At 39.7% G+C, this 16,776-nt stretch overlaps 1 protein-coding gene across 4 annotated transcripts in view; it reads left to right on the forward strand.

The window, feature by feature from the left end:
• The window catches only part of DPH6 (diphthamine biosynthesis 6), a 42,859-nt gene that overhangs the window by 18,343 nt on the left and 7,740 nt on the right, over positions 1-16,776 (forward strand). For 3 of the 4 annotated variants that reach the window (XM_075193093.1, XM_075193095.1, XM_075193094.1), the window contains exons 6-13: positions 951-1,012; positions 1,964-2,058; positions 5,637-5,724; positions 8,703-8,835; positions 9,297-9,413; positions 10,783-10,912; positions 11,740-11,911; positions 16,264-16,494. In XM_075193093.1, coding sequence (XP_075049194.1) covers positions 951-1,012; positions 1,964-2,058; positions 5,637-5,724; positions 8,703-8,835; positions 9,297-9,413; positions 10,783-10,912; positions 11,740-11,911; positions 16,264-16,494 — 1,028 coding nt within the window. Of the gene's footprint in view, positions 1-950; positions 1,013-1,963; positions 2,059-5,636; positions 5,725-8,702; positions 8,836-9,296; positions 9,414-10,782; positions 10,913-11,739; positions 11,912-16,263; positions 16,495-16,776 lie in introns of those variants that run through there. The other variant, XM_075193096.1, reaches the window with a different exon arrangement.

Below are 16,776 nucleotides of genomic sequence, written 5' to 3' on the forward strand. Positions count from 1 at the left end.
AGGTATATGTAAACTATATCAATGTGCGCGCTATGAGCAGTTAATAGATTGTTAATCCCTGCAATAGGAAAAAAAATAAATATATATATATATATATATATATATATATATATATATATATATATATATATATATATGTATATATATATATATATATATATATATCCAACCATCATAGCATTGTCAGTCTAACAAAATTAACAGATCAACAGACTTTGAAAATCTAAACAGGTTTAATTCAAAAGTGAATTAAATTATATACTTTTAAGTAAAGTGTACAAAGACATAAAAGGTAGAATAAGTGATTGCACAGTGACCATAATCTTTATCTCCGTGATCATCAATTGCCCACCCTGATTTTGTCCCATATTTGCAAATAGTACAGGCAGCTGCTATACATATAATAGACATACATATAAAATGTAACTAGAGAAAAATGAAACTCAACCCATTCAAATCTGTAAACTGGGACCCTATGACGATTCTGCAAGTTAAACTTGGGAAACAGCTGATCATTCCACCACTGTGTTAATAACTAATAAAAGCTTAACAAATTGTCAGCTTCTGCATTGGAATCTGGTGATAAAGGGCATATATAAAGTATGTACAATGGAAACACAATGTCTTGTGCAGTTGACACTCTGGATAAATTGTGTAACATCTGTTTGCTATGGCTAGACAGCTGCTGTGTGATGCTTTAGTCCAAGATGTATCCAACTACCCGGCACTAATATCTGCTAACTTACAGAGAAACAAGCCGGTGCACAGTTTTAGTAATAAATGAGAAATGCATCATTTTATATAACTTAACATAATAATGCTACCCTAATGGCATGTAATATAATTCTATACTTCACCATTAAGAGCGCTATGTACAGGTCAGAGTAATGCATATTAAAATGTACAGCCTGAGTTACTATCATTGTAAAATGGGGTTGTTTTCTTCTTAGGATTAGATCCAGATAAACACCTTGGAAAGCCATTGGAAGAGATGAGACCTTACCTCAAGCAGGTTCATCATTTTTAATCTTCATTATTATGATTATTATTGTTACATTAACATTAGGAGATTCGTCACAGGGTTGTATCAAACAGCTACAAACAAATAAATACCCAGTGACAACAATCCTAAAATAAGTCTTAAGCTAATAGATTAAGAATTAAAATTGATTTTCATCATTATTATTTTTTGTGGTTTTATATAACCATAGGTCGCTATTTAATATTTATTAATCACATCAGAAATTATGGAATGTGGTTACTATGAAGATAGTTTTAAAGTATTTTTATACAATCTATTTGTGACACTTTTGCAGGAGTTTTTTCTTATTTTATTTTTGGGGCCTTTTCATGCATTTTGTATATTAAGAACATTTTCCTAAATAAGATTCATTATTGATTAAGCCCCATCCCCAAATCCTCTCCATTTCACCCGCCCTCCTTTCTTAGTAATGATACCTTGTTCTACTTACCTGTCCAGGGGGTATATTTGCTAAACTGCGGGTTTAAAAACGGGGAGATGTTGCCTATAGCAACCAATCAGATTCTAGCTGTCATTTTGTAGAATGTACTAAATAAATAACTAGAATCTGATTGGTTGCTATAGGCAACATCTCCACTCTTTCAAACCCGCAGTTTAATAAATATATCCGCAGGAGTGGTGTAGAGACTGTACATAACCAGATGCCTGCTCTAGGCCTGTATATAAAATATTGACCGATCTGCAGGCCCACGATAGAATGCTTCTCAACTGGCATCCCTGTGATAGCACAGCATAATGGAATTTGCTATCGCATGTGCAGCATTAGAATGTATCCGGAAAACCATGGGTTTGTGAGCATGCGTTAAGCAGTTATCCTGTTCTTGCGTTGACTTTGTGATCGGTCAGTAAAGATAACACAGTGTTAGCAATGGAAGCTGCATTTGATAATTCATGGATCTTATGAGCCTGTGTTTGTTTCAGCTGTCAGCCCAATATGGTGTCCATGTGTGCGGAGAAGGTGGGGAATATGAGACACTCACTTTAGATTGTCCTCTTTTCATGAAGAAAATCGTTATGTAAGTTTATTTATATTATACCATACTTGCATATATTTGTAAGAAATAATGCTGCTATATTATGTATCTTTTAGCAATATATATCTCAGGGTTGTGTATATTTGAGAAGTTCAGAGCTATTAGGTAAAGATCGTTGACCTTTAGAATCTAGATGTTGAATGCCGGGATTGTTAAACCTGTTTTCAGGATCTCCTAAAAACTCTGTAGACTGGAGAGTATATTCTTGTGGCACAGTCACCTTTGTGCATGTCCTGAACACTCGGCTCTTGAAATCACAGGTGTTTTCTAGCAGCAAAATATTAAACTACATATCTTAAAACTCCATACTGGAGATCCTGTTGGAAGTCTTGAAGTTACTTACTTACTAAAAAAAAAAAAAAAAAAAAAGGGAAATAAAGTATCTTTTACTATGTGAGAACTCCCGTGAGAGGCTTCACAAAAAAGCAGAAAGCTGCCAATCTTATTCCTGGGCCTGGCAGCACATTTGAACTACCCACCCCGCAAGGTACTTGAACATTTTGATTTGCCTTGGTGCTGCTTTAATGGCACAGCAGTGTTCACAGACAATCAGCTTCCTGCATTCAGTGACAGGCACGCTTGCTGGGAAGAAATCACCCAGACCGGCAAATTTCTTGTAACTGTAAAGCTCTGTGACTCCAGCACTTCATGGCTGTAAGTGCTTAGAAATAAAATCACTTTTCAATAAGTGCTTTCACTTTTTAACAATAAATCCCTATAATCATACCTCCATAAGCCTTCGCTGACTGCGATGTGTCATGATATTCTTTTCCAAAGTGGCTGCCAGTACTGTCCTGAAAGTAAGGACATGTTCTTGACATCAGGAACATTTTGCTATTTTCAACAGTTGTAAACGAATGCAAAAAAAAATTACCGTTGTAAATGCACAGAAGCTGCCAAGAGGGCAGTGAGTGTACGGAGTTAATGTCAATGAAAAAGTGCCTCGGACTATCTCAAATATAGGGCCGCTGTCAGGGTAAATGTAGCTTTTTTGATGCCCATAGGAATATTGTTTTATCTGCTTTTACAAGGTTTCTGTTTTAATCAAGATAAAAAACAAAAAACTGCTTGTAAAGTTCAAACTAATAAGCTGGATATGCTTTATCATGCCTCAACAACAGGCTTCACAGTACATGCAGGAGAAACAACTTCTTATACAACTAAAAGAGAGCGGGTAAACCAGCAGTCATAAAATATTGTAAGCAAACTAACATAATCAAAGCACTTCACAGGGAGTGACAAAATCTTCTTAAGTAGTAAAAGGCACATAGGTAAGGCTATATCAAAACGCAAACATAGGGGCCTATTCACATAGCCGTGGAGTGTCTCTGGAATGGTCGCAAAGGCTCTTTGCGGCCATGTAACATTGCAGATTTCTGTCCCCCCATTGAAGTGCGAGGCGAAATCCGCGATGTTGAGGTACCGTAGTACCTGCAAATGTGCACAACCACAATGTTCTGAAAAACATCACAGCTAATTATATGTGCCCCATAAAGTCTTATTTACAAAGCTAAATACATACTGCACAGGTTGAGCGGAAGGATGACTTCAACTAACATCTCTCTCTTATGAGCCATGAACGACTTGTTCTAGGGCATTTTGCAAGTGGGGTGACCACATGTAACTAGTCTCAATGACCTTCAGGACTATTAATGTATGTTAGGTTTTAGGTGCATTGGCGGTTCTCCTAACAGCAGGGGGAGTGGCCCACAAAGCGGGTCCTGTGATACATAATGCTGTGGTATGTTGCTATATTTTGCTGTATGTATTGCTTCATGCCATCGCCTGTATCCCAGCTCTGGTACTTATTGTGCAGATAATTGACCAGGTAACAGACCCTACACGTGATGCTCATTGGATAACTCAGGCTTAATATTGTCCCTGCCCAGTAGTAGGAGGAAAAGAAATAAGCACATAGCTAATAGTCCTTTTAGGAGTAATGGATGACCGGGTCTGTGCTTCTAATAATTTGTTGAGTTCTCTCATGGATCTGGGGCTAATTATAGAATGTTATTCGTGAGCTCTCCATATCTCTCCTGGCCTGTAATTATAGCTGCACTATTAACAAGCTCCCATCATAGCTGCAGGCGACAGCTCTGTGAGGTCATCCTTTGCTTTCAGTCCTGTCTGGCTGTCCTCTGCTCTTATATATGGTTATAATGCTGCAATGTCAACATTATCCAAGATCTCTGACTCATTTTAATTTGTTATTGTACCTGTGCTTTGAACACTACAATGAAAATGGGCAAAAAGGATTTTCTACTTCGGATTGCATTGTAATGTTATACTTCGAAACAATTTGTAATTCTTTAATGCAACCTCAATATTTTTGTAGCCTCCCAACTATTTATTAGTAAAGTTGATATGCGTAAAAGTTTTACTTAGATTGTGTTGTATTTGTGCCACACTCCTCATCACATGTATCATGTTATCTGGGTGATTGGCATATGGATCTACAGCAGTGTTGGCTAACCTGTGACACTCCAGGTGTTGTGAAACTACAAGTCCCAGCATGCTTTGTCAATATATAGCAGCTTATTGCTGGAAGGGTATGCTGGGACTTGTAGTTTCACAACACCTGGAGTGTCACAGGTTAGCCAACACTGGTCTACAGTTTCTGGGGCTCCTACATTGTAGTATGATATTCTGTATGTGCTTATTTGTTATGGGGCAAAAGAGCAACAATGTGTTGTTACCCATAGCAGCCAAACATATATCAGATGTTAGCAGTCTAATGGAACTAGTATCTGATTGGGTTAAATCATTTGTTTATAGGTACTGGATCTGTTATCTGGAAGCCTGTTATGCAGAGAGTTCTGTATGTGCAGTATGTGTTAGACAAGTTGCGTGCACAAATGTGCAGTAACCTAATAACCACTCAGATTGACACGATCATTTGTTGTCTTTTGGGTTTCTTTTAGTACAAGTCTTAAAATACAAAGGAACATCTTATTTTGCTGTAGGGTGCAGCACGTTTGTGAACATAGCACTGTATTATTGAATGATAATTCTAACTTTGTGGACATTATTTTAATTTTTTGTTAGGAGATAAATTTTGCGAATAGAACCACAATTGGACTTTCTCTTTTAAATAAGCTTTGCTACTGTGAAGAATTTCTATCATATTGATTTGGCATTTTAACGCATTCATATATCTTGGTTTGAAGGTAAAAATAAACCCTACTAAGTATTTATACACTTAAAAATTTGGATTTACTGAGAAATTACCCTTGTTCCTAAGAAAGTAAGTGTTTTCTTAAACTGAATCTGCTGTATGTCTTATTTCATTATTATTATTGTTATTATTATTATTATTATTATTATTATTATTATTATTATCATTATGATCATTATGGAATATTCTGTTTGAATGTTAAAACAAAAGAGAAATGGAAGTCCTACTTGAAATGGACATTTGTCACGTGTAGGCATGCTGTGCGTGTAGACAACATACATAGCTGCTACTCTACATGCATCTGATGAGTGACAATAGTCATGTTACATTCTTCAGGGCAGCTGTCCACTGGTGTACATGACACTTCTGTCTCTTTATGCTGCAGTGATTCCACAGAGGTGGTGATGCATTCTAATGATGCTTTTGCTCCCGTGGCTTATCTCCGACTACTAAAGCTTCATTTGGAGAATAAAGTAAGTAACCTATGCCCCATGTTCTATACATCACAAGTGCATTGCCTGTATCTGTGTATTTGTTACATGGATATTGAGATGGATATTGAAAAGTTCTATCTGTAATCCATTCCAATTAATTCACATGAGTGGGAAACTTGTTTTACTAAGTTAACACTAGAAATGGTTAAATTAAGAGGGAAAGTTGGGCACCCAAAAAAAAAAGTTTTGTATGCAACGTTCAGCAGTGGGACCTTCAACTAACCCCAACGACAGGCAGCCAGGGCTGGTTTTCATGCACAATTATTGAGGCCCCCTGTCATAGTGAAATCCAGCCCCAGGCAGGTCAGTGCAGGCCTGGTACCTCTCTGGGAGGTGCGTGTGTGTCGCCCGGCACTGAAAATGGCACAGGCTTGGGTCTGCTAGTGTGGCGATTTGGCTTGGTAAATGTCGGTCTAAGTTCTTATTTTTCAAAATGAATGTGTTACAACTCATAAACCACCATATTGCAATTATATGACTCAATGTCTAACAATGTGTTAGGAACAGAAATTTGTTAACAAATGCATCAACTATAGATTGTGAGCTTGCAAGAAGGCCCTTCTTATATATTTGTCTGTTTAATACCCAGTCTTTGTTTTATTACTGTATTCCCAGTTGTGAAGCCCTGCTGAATATACTGGCTCTAGATATGTAGGGAAAATTATAATGGTCCCTAAGACCCTCTGTCCATTGTTTCCAAAACAGTAAAACAAATAAACACACACACAGATTAAGTGAATAATACACTTCTCAAACCCTCATTTACCACTATTAAATATAAAACCTTCTTTCTTAATCCATAATAGTCTTTTTGGAAATGTATTTTATTCTTTCTTCCTACTTTATTCTTCAAATGGGGGAAAAGTAGGGTGTTCCCTTCACCGCCAACCAGTCACAACAGCAACACCGTGGGAAACTACTTGTTGTTGGCTGGTGACAAAGAGGAGTCCCGGGGATACCCTGTTTTCCTCTACTTTGACCAAACTGTTTGAAGTGCCATCACTGCCACCAACGAATGATTATAGAGGGTGTCTGGCCAGATGAGTATTGGAGCAGGGCTACAGGAATCCGCTGGGGACTCAATTATATAGTTATGTATTTACAGTTAATGGACCCTTTGTTATACATATAGACACCTATATATAAGTGTTGGGTTCAAGCACTATTCCGGAATCTGTGTGGTGAGCAGATTCCGACAATAACAATTCAATTGTTGTCAACTTAAAAGTTCAGCAAGAAAAAGTTGCGTGAGCAAAATAATTGAGTAGGCATTTTTCTACTTTGTATAGACAAATTATATAATGATATGGGGTGAAAGTAAGAATTTCACACATGAAGCAGCATCACATTTAAGAATGGGGAATTATGAAAATTGAAAAAAAATAAACTGAATTTGGCATTTGCAAAAATTTGTGCAACCTTCAGAATGATTTTTTTTTTCTTTTCTTTTTAAAGGCCAAAAACTATAATTGACTTGTTAAGCTAGGTGAAGACATATTCAAGGTTTAATAGATACCTTTCTAACCTCTCAGGATGTGTTGTGTCTACTCTATACAGCCATGGGCTACTCTAAGCAGCTGACCGAGGACTTGAAAATGAAGATAATTGACTGTCACAAAGCAGAGGAAGGCTGTATAGGATGTCTAAAGGCTTCCAGTCTGGAATTTCCACTGTTGGAAACATCATTAAGAAATGGGTGTTAGGGGGCTCTGCTGGAGGCAAGACAAGAGAACCCAGAGAAATCTCTAATAAAGCTGGTCCTTTGAGCAATGAGGAACCCCTATATTGCTGCAAAGGACCTACCGAATAGGGGGAGCTGGCACCAGAGTTATGGTGCAGAGTACAGCAATTAAATAACAAATCTTAGGAGCTGATGTCCCAGAGTCTGTAAACAAACTGAAGCCGAAAAGAGGTTGGATATATCGGCAAGACAATGATCCATGTTATACTAACAGGAACAAAAGATTAAACTATTAAAAATGAACAAGAAACTTCTGGAAATTGTGTTTTTTGGCAAAAGAGAGATTACCAAGCATTGACTGATAGACTGACTTTTGCAAATGCCAAATTTTATTTACTTATAGGTACTCTTCCTCCTCCATGACAATAGATACCAAGAGATTAATCCTCCCTCCCAGCCGATGCATTAAATGTATAGAAATGTCATGCTTACGTTTGTATCCTGCAGAAGTTGTTACGCACGAATACACACACACACACTGGTGTAAGATCTGTTTTCTGGAAGCTCATTATACAGAAAGTTCCAAACAAACAGAAAGGTAAAAGGTTACTTGTAGTTGTTGTTCAGTAATAATGTCATATACACAGGGTGATCACTGAGCATGTTCTCCTATAGTAACTGAGGAGCAGTGCTTAATCATTTAACGTGGAGGGGAATGTTAGTGGTACCGAGAGGAAAGACACAGGTACCTATTTTAAATAATATTTAGAATATAGTGTATGTAATACAATGTTAATATAGCAGCACTAGGTACACTGACAGGTGTTACAAACAACATAGGGTATACAGATGAGCGCTTGAGAACTAAACGACCAATGAAACAAAAACATAGATGTCTTGTTATCAAACAAAGCTAATTAATTATAAGAGAGGACTGACCAGGACACTAAGTAATACATACAGTAGGCTTGGGTAATGTGTGGCTCTGCAGCTGTTGTGGTACTATAAGTCCCATCATTTGGCTGGCAGGGGATGCTGCATGTCTATACATACCTTGCTCTTTGGCTGGCAGAACTTACTATTCCACAACAGGCTGCCACAGTTGTTGTTTACATAAAATGCTAACAAAAATAGACCATAGTGCTTGGAACATAATTGTAATATGTATTATATTCCAAAGTGTTTTATCCTCCTATCTGTCTTTACTTTTGTTGTTTTGTGGGGGATTGCTGTGTGTCTTTGTTGTGATGACTAACCAGTTGACTTTTCCTTATAGGTTGGGTCTCCAGCATTGCCTTCAGGAGAGCCATGTCCCTGTGATATTACACAGTGTGTGCCCGATGAGACGCAGCTGCACAGAGAAACAGAGTGCCAACCTATGACACCTATACCCCAGATATGGCCGTCAGGTACATGGTACATATTTGCCCTTTGTGGTCACCTCTATATACTAGGCATATTCTAGTTGTGCCTTCTTGGTTTTGGCTACATGAATAATCTTTTTAGTGCAAGTATTTTAAAAACACAGCTGGTGGGCGAAGGGGTTGCCCTGGTCTCCTTAACTCTGTTCACATATTTTGGTTGCCACACAATTTCTAAGGCTAAAACCTGTAAATTGATTCCTTTTACATGTCTAAAGGTATTTGATTATTGCCACGCAATGCAGAGATGCCCTTACTGCTGCTCCCTTACTTGCAGGGAGCAGCATGTTGCAGATGGGTCAGTCTCCATGCATTGAACTCTGAATCCATTTCATTTTCACTGTTGGCTTGTCTGCAATAATAAGAATATTCCGCTAAGAATGTATTCTATATTATAAAGATGTGATGAAAATGAACTGACAAAACACTTCATTGATGCATCCTTTTAGGTAGTGTACTCCATTCTTCATCCCAGTCACCGAGTGGGTTCCGTTGGATCAGTGAAGTCACTGCCAGAGGGGATAATGTGCAAGAGGCTACTCTCAGAGGACTCTCCTCCATGAAAGGTACATATGTAGAGGGGGTAAGATGATGATCTGTCAGCACTGCGGATGCTGGACCTCCTTTCTAACATGATCTCACCTCACTCTGTGAAGGGGTTAATGCAAAATGATCATTGTGCAAGAACTGTAATTGGATATTAATAATCCGGGTGTGTTCTTCAGTGTTGTAAGCTTGTTAAGGACAATAGGAACATACTGCACTTCTAAGAAATGTAATTGTTCGCTTATGCAATAGATAATACCTGTCAAGGAGTAGTTTTAATAACTCGTGACAGATTTACATGAACAATGTGGCGACTGTTGGGTTTTCAATGTGTCAGACAGATTTGCAGATGTAATGTTCATGGGGGTCATGCACTATGTGTGAAAGTGTGAATTTCTGCAATGTAAGCTGGTCATTCCCTTTAGGACTGCCGTGTCCTGGTTTTCTGATGACTTTTTTTTTTCTTTTCCACCCAAAATCATTAACTTTAAAATAATTCTTTCTCCATTAACGAAAACTCAGAATAAACTTAAACTATCAGGACAAGGGGAATAGGCTCTGTTTTTACCTTATTTGTGATCTACAAGTATATTTGGGGTGAATTGTGTATGGCTTTAGCAAACCTCAGGTTATATGGGTGTCAGAGGTTTCCCTTTTAAATTATGGGAGTGCTGGTATGGATGTACTCCTTCTAGAAGCCCCAACAGTCCCATACAGGAATGAACTTATCTTAACTTGCCTATGACTGTTCAACAACGTGTATGTGCCTAGTTTAGTCTCCCCTGCACTTCTGCGTTTAGTGGTGTTCAATTCAGATAATGTTTTCTATTTTGTTTGGGGTTTTTTTAAATTATGGAGAAAGCAAAAGGGGAAAAGGGACAGCGAAAAATCAAGGAAGGGGGGTTACATGGTGGCGAATGGACACAATAACACTCATCATAATCATCAGTTATTTATATAGCGCCACTTATTCTGCAGGCTGTACAGAGAACTCATTCACATTAGTTTCTGCCCCATTGGAGCTTACAGTCTAAATTATCTAACACACACACTACGGTCTTTTGATAGCAGCCACTTAACCTACAGGTATGTTCTTGGAGTGTGGGAGGAAACCAGAGCACCCGGAGGAAACCCATGCAAACACGGGGAGAACATACAAACTCCACACAGATAAGGCCATGGTCGGGAATCAAACTCATGACCCCAGTGCTGTGAGGCCGAAATGCTAACCACTAGGCCACTGCGCTGCCCATATGAAATTAAAATAGGCAAAGTCGTCAATACAAGCAGAAAAACATGGAAGATGGAAACAAAAAAAGCATATACGAGATCCAGGTTAAGCTCGGACATAATGAATAGTAATGTAAATGTTTTTTTGTTTTTGTACAGCACACATGGAAGAGACTGGGCTGCAGATGAGTGATGCTGTGTTGGTTCACCTATACATCAGAGAAATGGATGATTTTGCCACCATCAATGCAGAATATGGGACACTTTTCCCTGTGGCACCTCCCGCTCGGTAGGTCTTACCTCTTACTGTCATTACTGGAGAAATCCTGGCTGCCAAAGGTGGCTAAAAAATGTGCCCTGGTGACTGGAGCTTACTCCTAATCTTATGTTCCCTCCTCCCCCTCCACACTGTACGCGGCCGTGATGTAATGTCCACACTGTACGGGGCCGTGATGTAATGTCCACACTGTACGGGGCCGTGATGTAATGTCCACACTGTACGGGGCCGTGATGTAATGTCCACACTGAACGCGGCCGTGATGTAATGTCCACACTGTACGCGGCCGTGATGTAATGTCCACACTGTACGCGGCCGTGATGTAATGTCCACACTGTACGGGGCCGTGATGTAATGTCCACACTGAACGCGGCCGTGATGTAATGTCCACACTGTACGGGGCCGTGATGTAATGTCCACACTGTACGGGGCCGTGATGTAATGTCCACACTGTACGCGGCCGTGATGTAATGTCCACACTGTCCACACTGTACGCGGCCGTGATGTAATGTCCACACACTGCTGGTTCTTGGCTGACTCCGTAATGTATCTTTATTTCCTAGTCGTCTTATCAATGGCAGATCTGACTATGACCATGTGACATTCATATATTTAACGTTTGCTTTGTTTATAGGCCTGAATCTAAAGATTTCCTGTCACCTTTTTAATTGTAATTAACAAGCAGTTTGTACTGACTTTTTATTAGTAACGCTTGTTAGCGATACCTGTTTCATTCGTCTGTGTTGAGTTACCAGCACATTGACTACTTGCTTCTGTTCAGAAACTCAGATCTTCCCTTCGCATAGTAAATCTTATCCTATGTCTTACTTGATTTCCAGCGTTTGTGTGCAGTGCTGTCTACCCCAGGATACCCTGTTCAAGATGGATGTTCTCTTCTGGCTGCCTGCTGCTTGCAGGGACGAATGCACCCCAGAGAAGATTGCCATGCATGTGCAGAGCATCTCCCACTGGGCCCCTGCTAACATAGGGCCCTACAGCCAAGCTGTGCGGGTAAGCAGCACTCTGTGCCAAAGACACTTGTGCCATTATTTAGAACCGTGTCCCTTATCACCACGATTAACACTGTGCAAGCCGTAAATAATGTCATCCTACTGACGGTAGCTCAGGAAAAGGAATGGAACGGGCCAGGCGGTACAGTCTAGTGTCAGAGGTAACGCAGTGTAGTGTGGCACATCGTTGTCCCCTTGGGGATTTATTTGCAGCTGTAAGAAACTGTTACAAAGAATTCATCATTTCAAGTTTATTTTTTTGTGATAATTATTAGTCGAAATATTTTAAGTTCAATATATGTGCAATGTCTACTAGTCACCAGGTGAGTGATTGATTGCACGGTAGTGGCAGCAAACGGGTACAGGATCTGCTGTGTTGAGGCGTTCTCTATATATTTTCTCCTAGAAATTAGATTATAGAAACATTTCTTCCATGTAATTACATTAAAGTTGTCTTCTCATATACAACTTGTATGCACCATAATAAGTCTATGGTGTTTTGTAGAAGTAATGGTAAACGCTACTCTTGGTGTCTTTTCCTGCAACTGGAGGGTGAGCTGCTGGACTGGTAAACGCTTACAGCAGTCATGTTTGTCTAGCACACGTTTAGAGAAATATGTAACACTCCATTTGATGCAGTGCTACATTGCCCCCTAGTGTTCAAATACTATTCTTACACCTCATGTTGGCTACAAAGAAGACTGGATAGATTGGTAGAAGGTCTGCAGGATGTGACAGCCTAGAGTAGAGACTGTCCCTTCGGCATCAGTCAATCAGACATTGTGCCCTTTAGCTGACGCTGTTGCAGCTCGTTGGAAATAGGGGTATTACAGTGAGGCGCTTAATGCGGGGTGATGGGGTTTGTCACTATTTCCAGTGTCCTGGAAGGAGACCCTGGCGGGCAGGTCACAGGAGGCACCTTGGCAGAAGTAATGTGAAGGAGACCAGAAGATGTATGTAACATTCAAAACACCGGAAGCAATAATAAAAAAAAATATATACGTCTTTAACCACTTCAACCTTGTAGGAGACTGTGAGAAGCATATAGTTTGGTTTAGGCCATATTTATTAATTTAGCAGTGTGATATTTTAGCATGGCTGTCAATATATTGAAATGTTCTACCCTGTTTGTGTGTGATTGTGATGTACTGTATGTTCTTAGTTTAGTTGCCTGTCCAGTGAAACTTTGTATTTACAGTTAGATCTCAGTCCTTTCTATGTGCTTGTTTTTTATTAACTTATTACTCTTGTTAAATGTGAGGTCATAGAAGAAGCGCAGCCTAGTTTTATCCATCTATAGCATAGTATGGCCTCAGAAGGCGTCTGCAGGTTAGTGAGGAGGTACATGTCTTATATTTTTGATAGTTATAAATTGCTCTATTGTCCTATCTGGGTTTAATAGTAGAATGTAGATTGGTAGCCGGTAAAGGCTCTGCTCTGTTTCCTGTTATGTTACGTGCTGAATGTGTGCAAGTATTGTCTGTGTAAAGTAATATTGGTCCTTTCTCTTGGAGATTGCACCCAGCGAAGCACTGCATGGGAGGGAGGCACGTCCCAGATTGGAGGGTGGGGGTTAAATTTGTTTTTCTGAGCGACTGCTCCTGACCTTGATAGCATTCGCAAAGCGGAGCTCGGCAGGGAAAAAAAGAGGATAATCAGCGTGCCGTGGACAAAGCGGAGGTGACAGCGCTGCCTGCCCTGCACAACACATCCAGTACGGGGGCATTCAGCATTCAGACAGGCAAACAGAGCAAGACTGAGCACCACCCAACAGCGCACACACGGCGAGCGTTACTTCCACCTGAGCGGCTGGCAGAGTCTACAAATGAGCACAGATTTTATCTTATGTATGGGACAGGTACCATTCTGCTACAAATGTACACAGGATCTTATACGTCTATTTGGTGGAGATTGTTTATGCGTTAGAACCTACACAATCTATGAATGTTTCAAATATTTTAATAGGAATAGAGATTACTTGAATTTGAGGGTACTACTAGTCGTGTGTGTATAATATGTGTGTATATATATATATACACATACACATATATATACACATACATATATACACATATATATACATATACACATACACATACACATACATACACACTAGTGTTTTTGTTTACGTAATGTCTTTTGTTGCTTTTAATGTTATGTAAATTTGTATTTATTTAAATGTGCCACTTTTGTACTTGTTGTTATGTCAGTGTTCTAGTGTACAGTGCTGTGGAATTTTTGTGCCGCAATATATATAGAGATCTTATTCTCAATATAGCTCTTAGAATTGAATCTGACGTGTAATCCTTCCCCAGTTCTGGTAGGCATTAGCCGAGGTGTCCTAGTATGTGTCATCTAGTAGCTGCATGTGCGTTCTTTACGTGTGTGTGTGTGTTTTGCATGGAAAAATCCCTGCAGGGATTGCCTCTATTAGTCTAATTACTGACAGGATTAGCACACGCTATGGGATGAGAGGGTCTCTAATCCCGTTACAATCTGATGCGGCAGGTTACAGCCTTTATTGATTTGCGCTACAGCCAAGGTCAGAGGTTACATCTCCAGGGGGAGCCACTTACAAGTTGCCCCCACCTCATAATGGTTATTGACACTGGTCCATTCCTGCTTAGATATAGGTGTGAGGTGTCAGACACTCTGACAATTGTCCATGTTTAGCAATTAACCCTTTAAGTGCTATGAACTTCCTGTTGGGCTTTGGTGTCAGCTAAGTGTCTTATCACTCACTTTGTCCATGCCACAATGATTTTATTCCTTAATAAACCTGCCTTCTCCACTTCTTGTACTTTAAACCCTTTGCAGGTATTGTCTCTCATGTGACAGTGTGTTGCAAGCCATTGTTGAATTGTACCCAATGACAGCACTGTGTGTTTTGTCCCCTGTCATCATCGTCCCTTGTCCAAAGCACCGCATGAGTGGTGCCCTGCAGGGAGAGCAGTGTCCGTGTCACTCAGTATGCAGAGAGATGCACACTCTCCCCTGCAGTGGGAGATGCAGTCTAATGAAGGGAAAATGCTGGTTGTCCTATTGAATATTGGCTGCCCTATGACCCCTGGATAAGGGCAAGATCTTCAGGCATTGTGCTGCATTTATCAGGTGGATTCAGGTTATTGGGTATTGATGTGGATCAGGGGTAGTTACAGACAGCTCATCTATAATGGGTCACAAAGAAGGACTGCTAGATGAAAAAAATAGTGGATTTCTGTATTTTAATAGGGGGTGGCCTGGTGGTTGAATGTGCTGTTGATAATCCCCTGCTGGAAGGTCTAGAATTGATTGCAAACATATATGTTTAGTTAGTCTTGCTCTGTAACTTGACCAATAACGTCTAAGGAAGCATTAAATAAAATGTAGTGGTTTCTTTTGATATCTGTGTTGGTACACTGAAAGGAAACTGAAACCAAATTTGCATTTTGATATGCTGTTGAAGAGGGTGAATTGCACGATTACGTGTGTTCTGACTGTCAGAACAACTCTCTCTACTCTGAAAATAATTCTAAAGTTGTTCTGTGCACACTGCCATTTCTGTCTGCCCCACATAGCAAGGAGTTTAGGTCAATAAATGATCCTGATAGCTATACTTCCAAATAAAAATGAACAATATTTCTGTTAGGAAATAATTGTATGTCTGCTTTCTATGTGCAGCGTTGTACAGTTTTTGAGAGCCATTATCTTACCAGTCTCCTGTCAGATAATGTAAATGAGTAACTGCTTAATGCTGTCACGTGTATGTATGAGTTGCCTCCAATATGTAGTGTTTGCAATTTGCTAGAACAATAAACTCCTTGTGTGGTGTCCTAGGTTTCAGGTTAATGTGTAACCCTCACAGTGAAGGTAGGAATTTGATGGGTCAAAACAATAGAATGCAGTCTAGCTATTCACAAGGCACTAGCAACATGACTGAGGTATTAAAATTGGTACCGCCCACAAGATGGCTGATTCCACTCTTTCTAGGCAATGGGTACACTATAATGGTGAGCTCTCTTTTCTTCTGAGTTTGCTACCAGGGACCTGTGTGTCACCATGGATCATGTTAAATGGCTCTTCTTACCTGTTCTGAAGCACGAGTTATGGAAATGGCATGTTACAGTGCAGATTACTGTGGTCCAGTACTGGCTTTAGCAATATACGGCTCTCCAACCGTTGTTGAAATATTTTTCCCAGCATGCAAAGTGGTGTATTTCAACACAGATGGGGAGCTACAGATTTGCTTAATTTGGCACTGGATCTTTAAATATTAAAAGCAGGTGAGTTTTTATACAATAGTAAATATAGCTGTGACTATTTACAAGTATCAGTTGATAATGCTTTTGTTTGTTTTATGTTTTACATGTAAAGGTTGGCGGCTCAGTATTTTGTGCAGGACAGATTGCACTAAAACCCTGCACCATGCAGCTGGTCTCCGGAGGAATCCTAGCTGAGAGCCGCATCTCCTTGCGCCACGTTGAGAGAGTCTTGGAGGCCGTTAGCCCAGGCACTACACGGAGTCATGTGATGGCTGCTCATTGCTACGTGACACACAGATCCTACATACCTACTGCTGTGGAAGCATGGGAACGTGAACATAAGGTGAACACGAGATCTTCTCTGTTTTCTTTTTGTAATATTTTCCCATCGCTTTTAATATTTATCTACTTTTACGGTTTTTAACTCTTGTTTCGTATTTGGTAACTTTGTTTACTAGATATCAACTAAGCCATAAGACATCTAACCATATGTACGTATATGTGTATGTACAGTTACATGCATGGGGTAGCACAGTCAGCACTACAGTAATCAATTGGAAAGCACTATGGAATATGCCGGCGCTATATAAATAAATGTTGACAATAATAATGTTAATAAGACTAG

This window comes from Mixophyes fleayi, chromosome 12 (genome assembly GCF_038048845.1).
Source record: "Mixophyes fleayi isolate aMixFle1 chromosome 12, aMixFle1.hap1, whole genome shotgun sequence".
NCBI classification, from domain to species: Eukaryota; Metazoa; Chordata; class Amphibia; order Anura; family Limnodynastidae; genus Mixophyes; species Mixophyes fleayi.